The following is a 12,284-nucleotide window of genomic DNA, read 5'->3' on the forward strand; positions in this document are numbered from 1 at the left end:
AAGAGCCCAATGCGGGGCTCGATCCCAGGACCCTGGGATCATGACCTGAGCCGAAGGCAGACCCTTAATGACTGAGCCACCCAGGAGCCCTGACTTGCTTAATTTATTATTGAGCATAGTTAGAATTTCAACTCCACAAAAGGTTAAAATTATATAAACATGGATAAACTTAAAGATTAAGAAGTTATAGAATTCCTTTGGATATTCCCTTGGCAGGGAGCCTGCTTCTCCCTCTCCCACTCCCCCTGCTTGTGTTCCTGCTCTCACTATCTCTCTCTCTGTCAAATAAAATAAAATATAATAAAATATAATAAAATAAAATAAATAAAATAAAATAAAAACAAAACAAAACAAAATTTAGAGCTCATAGTTTCCATAATCTTAACTTCCTCAGTTTTTTAAACTATAATAATATATTTTTTCATATTGTATGTATAACCTACATACAGAATATTGACAGAAAGATGAACTACGTGTTTAATAAATATATTTAAAAGTGTTCTCCCTTCTTTAGAATTTCAATTTAGTATTTATCTCTAAATGAAAATTTATTTGCTATATTCAGTATATAATGGTAAAGATAAATGTTTTAAATAATGTTTTAGTCACTAATGATTACAGATGCTTCTCCTGTCTCTCTGATATTTGTTGAATCAGGCCGTGCAATTTTATATACAATTTTATATTTACATTTATATAGTTTGACTTTAATATTTCCTAATTTAAAAAGTTGTCTAACGTCAGAAATTAAAATTGCTAAACTCAGAATTTAGAGGAGACTAGATAGAGAATATTTAAAGGCACTATACAAATAAATATGTTAAACTGAATATAATTAAGTATATTTATTTTACCCATCAATTAGCAGTTTATAAACCCAAATCCTATATCAGGATTAGAAACTGCATATTTCAGGGTGCCTGATCAACTCTTGATTTCAGCTCAGGTCCTGATCTCAGGGTCCCGGGATTGAGCCCCACCTTGGGCTCCCCATCAGCTCGGAGTCTGCTTGGAATTCTCTTTCTCCCTCTGCTCCCTGCCCCCCTGCCCCCTGCCCCGCTCACTCGTGTACTCTCACTTTCGCTCTCTCACTCTCTAAATAAATAAAACCTTAAACCAAAAAAGAACTTGGGTATTTCTTTCTTTAAATAGTTGGCAGTACACTTTAACATGGTATAGTAAAAAGAAAAACTTGCTCAGTCATTAATCTTGACATGATATTAAAACAATCTCCAACTCTCTAGGCCTCAAATTCCTATCTCTGAAACAGGGCAGGATTGGGAAAGTGAAAATTTAATGATTTCCAATTTCCTTTCCAAATCTAAAATCCTATAACTTTACAACTATACGATTTGGAAAGCAACTTAGCAATACCTGGATTCTTCACCATAGCCAAATAAAATAGATGTTTTCAATAACTGGGTAAATAACAGAATCTTAAAGCTTCCTCTACCATTTTCTCCTGCCAATAATGAACTGAAATTAGAACATCTATTTTATGTCACTCAAGAATATCTGCCCAAGAATTCTTCAGTACTTGAAAAAAAAAGGTAATTATAACCAGCCTGAATTATTAAAGTTCTAAGGTTCTATAAAGCTCAGTTTTGAAATCTCCCTTCTTATATGCTTATTTATTAACTTCTTATTTTCTTCATTAGCTACTAAAAAGGATAGAGTATAAACGTAATCATATTTAGAGGGTATTTTTAAGAAGCCATAAGATCTTACCACCTACTTCTTCATTCATCATCATTATAATCACCATCACTGCCACCACCATCAACTATAAAATACTTACAAGTGCCAGAGCATTCTGTGCAGTAGCTAATTATTTCTCACAATTCTGTAAGAAAAGACAATATTATCCTGCCCTCTTTTAGAGATAAGGAAACTTAGGCTTGGGGAGATTGGGCAATTTGCCCAAGGTCACATAGCTTTGAAGTGGTACAGCCTATATCAAAATAAACCAGCTGTTCCCAGAGCCTCTGCTCTTACTGACCAGGGTAACACATCCATCAGTATTCAGGATTTAAGGAAGACAGCCAGTAATAGTCAATAGGGGAAAAAGAAAAAAAAGGAAAAAAGCTGCACAAACTCAGAGAATACTGCCTACTATACAACAGCTCATCAAAAGACATAGGTTTCTTATGTATGTCCTGAGAGATTATACATACATAGAGGAAAAAAACAATACCACAAGTATTAAAATCAACATGGCTTCTGAGTGTTTGACTTTCTCTAAAACACTATTTTACTTTGCGGTGGAGAAAGAGATGTTTTATATCATCACAATTCTAACCCTACAGAATAATTACTGTTTTCCCTTCTCTGCCTTAATTTCTAGTTAGGTGACTGCTGGAGTTAGAAAGACTGGAATGGGACCAGGAGAGCTGCTCAGCTTTCTCATAAGAGGACTCACAGCTAAGTTACCGTGGATGTTTTATCACAGTCCAGATAATGGCTCTAAGGTTCAGATTTACAAACCTAATTTAATTTTAACAGATCCACATTAACCATGTTCACAGACTGTCAATTCACTGATTTACAATTATGAATTTACAATTATCACATAGATAAGTATCCAGATTAGCATGACTAGTGCATACTTTCTCTACAGACAGATCTACATGAGAAATCAAATTGTAACCAGAAGGCGAGGAAATGATATAGAAGCAGAATTAGTTGATATTTTCCTCAAATAAGATCTTGGCATAACTTATCAACAGGCCCTTAGTATACTTGAAGTCTCATTGGCCAGGATTAGAAATTGCATATTTATTTCTTTTAAATAATTAGCAGTATGACTTTGATATGGTATAATAAAAAGAAAAACTTTTAGGGGCATCTGGCTGGCTGAGTTAGGACAGCATGGGACTCTTGAGTTGTGAGTTTGAGCCCCATAGAGAGATTGGGCAGAGAGATTACAGAGAGAAAGAAAAGACAGAAAAGGAAGAAAAGAAAGAAAGAAAAAAAGGAAGAAGGAAATTTGAATAAATAAGTAAATAATGTTTTAAGAAAAAAATTTTAGTTCCCTGAGAATAATTTAGATGACCACTGCCCAGATTTGTCTCTGTCTTTCTTTTTCCTGTGCTTCCACAGTTGACCAATGGAACTGATGAAGGTATTCTTTCTTTAGACTTCAGTCAAGTCTTCCTGAAGCCTAGAATTAATGCTTTTTTAATATATGTTTTGGTTTTTTTTTTTTAAAGATTTTATTTATTTATTTGAGACAGAGAGAATGAGAGAGAGAGAGAGCACATGAGAGGGGGGAGGGTCAGAGGGAGAAGCAGGCTCCCCGCTGAGCAGGGAGCCCGATGCGGGACTCGATCCAGGGACTCCAGGATCATGACCTGAGCCGAAGGCAGTCGCTTAACCAACTGAGCCACCCAGGCGCCCTTAATATATGTTTTTTAAAGATTTTCTTTATATATTTAGAGAGAGAGTACAAGCAGGGGAAGCAAAAGGAAAGGGAGAGAGAATCTCAAGCAGACTCAGTGCTGAGTGCGGAGCCCAACTAGGGGCTCAAGCTCACGACCCTGAAATCATGACCTGAGCCGAAATCAAGAGTCGGTCGCCTAAGGGATGACCCAGCTCCCTGGGGAGCCACCCAGGCGTCCAATGCTGTCTTTTAAGGTGACTTTAATATTTTTGTTCTGACCAATTTAGTACACTATTGATTGTACTTTCAGAGGTTGATCTTATTTCCCTTATTTCTAAATTTCTAGGGGAACCGCCTGGTTGTTCCCAAGTGGGAAAGAATTTTAGTTAATAAAAATTTAAGTATTTGCATTGCAGTTCCTGAGGTAAGACTTTTTGTATGTCTACTACTCTGTCCTAAGAGCTTGAAAATTTAGTGAGTTATATAACACATCTAGTTTGTACATTTATGGGGAAAAAATCCTCCGAGGTACCTCATCCTTAATTCTGTAAAAAACAGATAATCTAAAACTTTCTGCAGGGCAGGTAAAGGGGTTTAATCTACATGAGCACAGCTGAGGTTCTGCAGCAAAGTGACAACAGGAAGCCCTTCTACAAGGGGGCCGAGAGACCAAGGACCATCCCTTCAACACCACAGCTACTGAGACCACTGACTGTCCTGGTTAGGAAGACTACTTATGTGAGGCCAGTGACAAGGAATCCATAAGACTTAGGGGAAAATGAGAAATCAGTAAGCTATGGGAAATGAATATGGAAAAAAAATGTGTTTTTTTCAAGAGGTGAGGTAGAAATTAGAAAAGGATGAAAGCCCATTGTTTGGGGATGGGAGTGGAAGTCCTAATCTAAAGCTGAAAAGGAAAACAAGAATTTCTCAGACTCAGACTTTCCTCTGATAATGGGAAGAAAGATTGTTTTTCAAAAACAATATAAAAAGCATTACAAAAGTAAGGTTTCCATCACAGCATAAGGGGTTAATGCTGGTAAAGTGAAAAAATTAGTGGATTGTTTACTTCCTCTGGGTTCAATGACTCAAGTCCTTAAGGCTGCAGACTAGGGTCAGAGCAGATCACCTGAGTTGATGGGAGGGTTTCGGATAACATCAACAATAATCTTCCGAACCTCTGGAGTCAGGCCTGCTTGTTCCATATCAAGCGGGCAGCCAGCTTTCACCGCTTGGGTTAAGTGCATCCCAACTGCTGTGAGAGGCATAATCCTGTCCTCGGCTATACTTATCTAGAGAAACAGGAGCAAAACCAACAGTGAGGTCTTAAAAGTTTGCATTGTACCATATGTAAATAAAATGTCCAAAACCTTCAGGTAGTCAGTGTTCACTGAGAAATAAACAATGCCCTGAAACTTCACTTAAATTTTTCATTTTTACTATTTCTTTAAAACTACCCACATTATAGATCTCCACAGGTTCTACCTTTTACACTTACTACTGTGAATAAAACAAAATCATCCAGCTTTAGCTAAGAACTCAATCCTCATCCCTCTGTAATTATTCACTTTAAAAACCTATTAGTGGCAGAGAGTAATCATTCTGTGTAAGTCTAATAACTGCCACAGCCTTTTGAAAATACAGTAAATTGTAATCCAATACTCCATATAATTGAACTAACACATGGTACTTTAGTTACGTGAATTTCTAAGACGACAAATCCTAAAATGCTTAGTGATAATGTAAGGTTCCAGATGCATTCTATAAAAGGTTCTTGAAAAAACCTTAGCAGGGTATTTTACATTGGCTCTATTCATAAAATAATAACCACAATTTAGCAAGGGCTGTCATCTCTTGTTTAGCATTAAACTTAGCATGAATTGTTTTAAATTTAGGACAGTGCTACATATTTATGCAGCTTTTTAAACACATGTAGCTCCAAATCCATTTAAGATGTTTATTAGTTAAAACATTCTTTTAAACACTCAGAAAGTTTACTCAGCTCTAAATTATTTCATGATACTCTCTTTTAATATATCTTGGAAGTCTGAATTTGGACAGTATTTATGTGAATGTTGTACTTTCACAGAAGAGAGCATTTAAAGCAATATTTTCAGCCCTCAAAGGTAGGTTTTAAGTTACTTTCATTGTCTACCCTTTTCCCCTACACAGTATGCACCATGTGTACAAAATATCAGAGTTATTGGATACCAGGCATCAAATTACCTAGAACTAATTGTATTATTGCTCCTGATTAATTAGTCCTTAGGCATGTTTAATTTTGTGGTTAACTGGCACAGACCGTCTCAGACCCTTGGGAGGAACAGATAATTATACCATGATATTACACGATAATATACAAAAAAATAATAGCAAAAGATATCAATGAAAATATACCACCCCACATTTTTAACCATGAATATATAATATAATACACGAAACCACATACCATGGCTGAGTATTAGAATGTACTTTACTCAGAAAATTTGGAGGCTATACCAAATTTTCTTAGTACTATATTCAGTTATACCATGTATATATGGTCAAATTATGTAGTTATAAGCATACTTAACACATACATGTAAGTTACTATTTAAATAAGAAACTGAACTTGAAATTTCTACTTATCATGTAATTCACTTCAAAACTAGTACAATGGAATTGTTTGGTTTCTTCTGTAATGGCTTTTGTACTTTTAATTTCAGAAATCTGACTGTTTAATTAGAACATTAAGTGATGAAGACAAGCTATGAACTGGTTTTCTTATTTATACTGGATTTTAACCAGAATAAGAAGTATAATATAACCTAGTTGAACAGAGACACAGAGAACAGGAAAAGCAGGCAGTGGACCATATAGCCTTTTCCAAATCAATTTAATGACAGAGAGGATAGGATTTCAAATTAGTTAAACCTAGCTGGAAGCCTAATTCTGTCCCTATTCCACTAAGATGTACTCTTCATTTTGTATATTAAAAAAACCTCAACAGCCATAAGGACTGAGGCCAGAACAGTGAAGAAATATTAAGTGTGGCCATTTTTCACAGTAATTAAGACTTTTTTTCAAAGACCATCAGGCATGGTTTAAAAAACAGAATAATAGTAGAGGATCTAGAGTGAAAAGCAAGCTGTTTTTTAAAAACTTATTTCCAGCTTCTTGGACATCCTTCCAGAGACAGTCTATGCATTTTTGTATACATACACAAAAATATGTTAATATATAAGCATGCATATATACAAAAACACATTTATGTTTTTCATACTGCTCTCCGACTTCCCTTTCTTTACTTTAATGTACCTTGGAGATTATTTCTTATCAGTACATATGCTAATAGTTTTTAAACTATTAATCCCAGTTAAAAAAAAAGTCTTAAAATACAGCTGCTCTAACATCCCTAAGCTGTAAATATGTTCAACAGTACTCTGATACAACCTCTACAAAATAACCATGGTCAAAGTACACTTACTCTTTTAAATTAATTGACAAAGGCAGGCGTGGCAGAAAAAGAAAATGACGTTAGTCTAAGATTAAATATAAAATGAAACAACATAAAATACTGCAAGATTAGAAGAAATTTATCCCAAGTCACAACTTTACTATTTGAAAAGCTGATAAAACACATGTTTAGATAAATTTGAAAATCCCCTGTAACTTGGAAGTAAAACACTTACCAAAGACATCTTCTTTTCTTGGAATAAATAATATGTGATGGCCACAGACTGTGAAAGGGAGCATACTTCATTTTTTGCCACCACACTCTTCCTTTGTTCTTCCTGAAGTGTTGTCCTTGAAAAGAGGTCTGTCTACAAAATTTTAAATGTAACACAAATGACCAATAATAATAGCAATATAATGATAGAAGTATCAGTATGATTGGTAGGCATGAGGGAAAAAAACCACACAAATAAAACTTCTAAGGAACAGTCAAAAATTCCCTTTTTATGAGGAGCTGAAAAAGGTTTTGTTTTTGTTTTTGTTTTTTTACATATTGATCTAAAAAGGTAAAATAAGGCTGGAGGGAGTAAGTCTTTAAATAAAATATTTGTAATACCTAACATGGTTATAAAACTAGAAATCTCTAGTCTCCCCTTTAGCCAATAAAGAGGGAATAAAAAATGAACTATAATGTTGACCACTCTGACTCTAAATTAGTCCCTCAATCTCTGGAAGTGAATACTGAATGAATGAATAAACCGAATTAATATTCAAATTTAGATACCACAGTCACAAATTCTGCTAACATAAGTAAATATATCATCACTATATATGTATAGTCTAAAAAGATACATACAAACTGTGGCTCTAAACTTGAAGCATTATGTAAATTCTTAAATATGGTTCCTTAGGATACGTTTAAAAGAGAAAAGGTGGAGAAAGGATTGAAAAATGAGATTAATAAAGAAATATTGGAATTTTTTAAAAGCCTGAAATAAAGGTAAAGACCAAGCGAGATTTAGATAGAATTATATGATGCATGATTCGCACAGATGTATGAATAGTTCCCCCCATGCCAATTTTACCTTTCAAAACATAAGCACCAATACTAAATTAAAAGAATTAAATCCAACAGAACTTGGCTTATTATAACCCACAGCAATCCATTTCTACCCTAAATAAATAAGTGAGTCTGTAGATTAGTTCAGATACCTGGGACAACACAGTTTGGTGAACAGAGAAACCAGACAATACCACGAGACCTGAAGTCATTGTTTCTAGGCACCTCTAGATTTTCAAGGAAGAATGTTCTTTATTAAATGAAGTGCTTCTATTTGAGACCTTAACACTGTCAAATCTGGCCCTAAATTCCTAGAAATGCTTAAAATCAGAGTCCATCAGCCCAATTCCTCAGTCTGTCAGTACAGGCTATATAGCTGGAGGCAACAATGGACACCCCACTACCAAGGTCTTAGAAGTGTGACCACTGTGAATTATACTGGCAGGTCCATGAAGATTTTATTACTTATGGGACAAAATCATGATGTCATCTGTAAACGTGAGACTAAAGGGTTTAGGAACATCCGAAACACTAAGCAAAGTACCATAAGGGCAGTAACCTCAAGAAGGAAGGGCTAGAATGTGATTCCGATTAAGCAAAAGTCTAATCAAATCATGCTCTATGTAGATAAAAGACTATATGAACAGAGAGTGATCAATTATGGAAACATAAATAGGAAAGGCAGAAGGACCAAAGTAGGCAATATCTGTGCAAGAACTGTTCAGATGAGAAGACGTCTTGGCTAACTAGATTTGAATATTACAGTTTCCCCGGCAAGTAATGTAGGACAATGCCTAATCTGCCAGCAAGGCAGATTGATATCAGATTGCCAACTGAGAGCAAGGATAACTTTGCCTTGATGCTGACAGACTACTATTGGCACTATCAGAATTCCCCAAAACACACTGGTTGGGTCAGGTGAAACTTCCCACTCACATTTCTCACTATAAATTAATGAATTTGCATTCCAATGTAACCATTTATATTTACATATGCACACCTGTATACAAAAAACCAAGGTCACAGAGAAGGATAATGCAAATCTACTCCCCAAAACACAACTTTAACTATTCTGTGACAAGACGCATCCGATTTTTAAAGTGGGATCCAAATGTGCCTGTCCAAAGTTTACAGGAGATTCTTAGAAGTGAAAACAACCTCTTAATACTGCCTTCCATATTTTTAACTCTTCCAACTTTTTATACCCACCCCTTATCTTTTATCTTTCTTTTTTTAAAAAGAATTATTTATTTATTTGAGAGACAGAGTGTGTGTGAGCAGGGGAAGGGGCAAAAGGAGAGAGAGAGAGAGAGAGAGAGAATCCCAAGCAGACACCCTGCTGAGTGCAGAACCCAACACAGGGCTCGATCCCAGGACCCCAAGATCATGACCTGAGCCAAAACCAAGAGTCAGATGCTTAACTGACTCAGCCACCCAGGCATCCCTCTCTTTTGTCTTTTTAATTCATCCACTGTTTCCTTAATATGGGGAAGGAAAGTATCCTTTCCATTGCATAGGTGAGGAAATGGAAACCCAAAGAAGTTAAAGACACATTTAGAGTCAGGCTCCCTGCTCAGTGGGGAGTCTGCTTGTCCCTCTCCCTCTGCCCCTCTCCCCCCTCATTCTCTCTCTCTCTAATAAATAAAATCTTTAAAAAGAAAAGGGGGGGGGTGCCTGGGTGGTTCAGTCAGTTAAGCATCTGCCTTCAGCTCAGGTCATGATCTCAGGGTCCTGGGGTTGAGCCCCGAGCTCCCTGATCAGCAGGGAGTCTGCTTCTCCCTCACTCTCTGTCCCTCCCCAGCCTTTCTCAAATAAATAAAATCTTTAAAACACACACATACACACACAAACAAAAAAACATTTGGCTTCTCCAGGTAGACTATGATGGAATTAAATTCCTGATTCCCTGATTCTGAGTCCAGTAGACTTTCTACCACCTCACAATGCCTCACCTTCTATATTGGAATACACAAAGTAATAGAGTCTGCATGTGGAGTTTAAAGAAAGAAACCGAAAGGATCCTTCTGGAAATGGCCATTTATAGTGGAGCAAGGAGTAATAAAAGGATAGGAAGAAAACGCTATTAAGACTAAAGAGAAGAACATGTATTCTACCTAGTATCAAAAGACAGCAAGACTGGAAGGAGAGTGTAATTAGGGAATAAAATAAATAATACAAAAAAGAAAGTGGCTGGGCTCCGTGCCAACTGATAGCAAGGACAACTTTGCAGCTCTAATTTCTATCTCCATTTGAAAGTAAAATAATCTATCAACCTAAAACACAGTACTTTTTCAAATTTAAAAGCAAAATTGCTCAACAGAATAGAAAGATATGAGCAACCTGGGCAACTACTTAAGTATCATCTTAAAAATTAGGTAACTAACATCTTTTTGTATGTGATTTACTATAGGAGCAATCTGAATCGATTTTCTAAGTGTCCGGTGTGGAAATGAAAATACAGTTGACCCTTGAACAAAACAGTTTGAACTGGCCAGGTCCACTTATATGCAGATTTTTTTTCAATAAATACAGTACAGTGCTATAAATGTATTTTCTTTTCCTTATGACTTTGATTTGCTTTGTTTCAAGTTTTTATTTAAATTCTAGTTAGTTAACATATAGTGTAATATTGATTTCAAGGACAGAACTTAGTGACTCATCACTTATATACAACACCCAGTGCTCATCACAAAAGTGCCCTCCTTAATAGCCATGACCCATCTAGCCCATCCCCCACCCACCTCCCCTTCATCAACCCCTTATGATTTTCTTTTTTTTTTTTTTTTTAAGATTTATTTATTTATTTGAGAGAGAGAGTACGCACGAGAGGGGGAGAGGGGCACAGGGAGAGGGAGAGAGAGATTCTCAAGCAGATTCCTGGCTGAGCATGGAGCCCAAAGCAGAGCTTGATCTCATGACCCTGAGATCATGACCGGAGCTGAAATAAGAGTTGGACACTCAACCAACTGAGCCACCCAGGCATCCCTCCCTTATGATTTTCTTAATAACATCTTCTCTTCTCTAGCTTACTTTATTATAAGAATATAGTATAGAGGGGCACCTGGGTGGCTCAGTCAGTTAAGTATCTGCCTTCGGCTCAGGTCATGATCTCGGGGTTCTGGGATGGAGCCCCACATCGGGCTCCCTGTTCAGTGAGGAGTCTGCTTCTCCCCCTCCCTCTGCTCCTCTCCCCACCCCCGCTTGTGCTCTCTCTCTAATAAATAAAATCTTAAAAAAGAAAAGAATACAGTAAATAAAACATATAACATACAAAATATGTGTTAATCAACTGTATGTGTTCTCAGTAAGGCTTCCAGTCAACAGTAGGCTATTAGTAGTTAGGCTTGGGGGGAGTCAAAAGTTATACATGCATTTTTGACCATGTGGGGGTCAGCGCCCCTAACCTCTCACATTGTTCAAGGGTCAACTGTAAAGGGAGAAAATGTTGCTTTTGAAAGATGTTTTGAAATCATCAGAAAATGTTTATTCTCTCACAGTTCCTGCAAACCACAGTATTTTACCTGAATGCTATTTATTTGACAGAAATGTTCAATAACTTCCAACAGAGGGGTCAACATATTAGCTTTGCCTTCAGACACACCATCGATCCTTTTCACATTTTCAAATGTAGTAGGTCTGTCATTTAAAAAAATTTAAAAGTCAAGAAACCATTAAAACATTATCACTCCAGCAACATAGCTGATGTTTAGCTTCATATTAACACTCAATAAACATATACTTTTCCAACAACCAAAAACAATGTGTTATACAAGTAATGATGTCTCTCTTTGCTTTCTACCATTTAAAGATTTATTATTTTAGCAATTTATGAATAAAAACACCACCATCATTATCACTACAAAAACACAGTACTAACTGGTAAACAGGCCATTAGCATGAACAAACAGGCTAATGTTCTACTCTATTACTGAACTTATCACTATTATTATTTTATAGATATAAAAAAACTATGAGGTTCTGAGGATAACTAACAGGCTAAGAAACTCAAAAGAAAATCTAATTCATTATTTACAAAGTATTTGCCTATAATAATAAACTTGCTAACTACTTTAGGCTTTTAACTCAGTATTTCTTATTGCGTCCAGTATCCAAGAGACTGTATGATGTCTACTTTCTAAAAATCTGCCAATCTAATTATTACTCCTTTTCCTTTAAATTATCTTCACTAAATACTAAAATGTGGTTTTTGAATATTTACTTTTAATAATTATTTTAAAATATAAGCACTATATTATTAAAATTTCTATTCAGTAAAAGATTCAGAGAACTTATTGACACAAATCATAAGCTATCTCCCTAAAGTAACATCTTTTGGATGAAATTTAATGACAAAAACAATTTTTTAAGAGTATAAAAGATAAATACAATTATCAAACAACTGTTCTTTTT

The 12,284-nt window shown here is 35.7% G+C and overlaps 1 protein-coding gene across 9 annotated transcripts in view; it reads right to left on the reverse strand.

The window, feature by feature from the left end:
- WRN (WRN RecQ like helicase) overlaps window positions 1-12,284 on the reverse strand; it is a 154,894-nt gene that overhangs the window by 13,136 nt on the left and 129,474 nt on the right. For 8 of the 9 annotated variants that reach the window (XM_064585580.1, XM_064585576.1, XM_064585577.1 and 5 more), the window contains 3 exons: window positions 11,396-11,510; window positions 7,051-7,182; window positions 4,509-4,671 (listed from right to left, as the gene is read on the reverse strand). In XM_064585580.1, the coding sequence (XP_064441650.1) occupies window positions 4,509-4,671; window positions 7,051-7,182; window positions 11,396-11,510 (410 nt within the window). Of the gene's footprint in view, window positions 1-4,508; window positions 4,672-7,050; window positions 7,183-11,395; window positions 11,511-12,284 lie in introns of those variants that run through there. The other variant, XM_064585581.1, reaches the window with a different exon arrangement.

Source organism: Mirounga angustirostris, unplaced genomic scaffold, assembly GCF_029215605.1.
Source record: "Mirounga angustirostris isolate CCGP_5_RB_7025 unplaced genomic scaffold, mMirAng1.0.hap1 SCAF_2, whole genome shotgun sequence".
NCBI lineage: Eukaryota > Metazoa > Chordata > Mammalia > Carnivora > Phocidae > Mirounga > Mirounga angustirostris.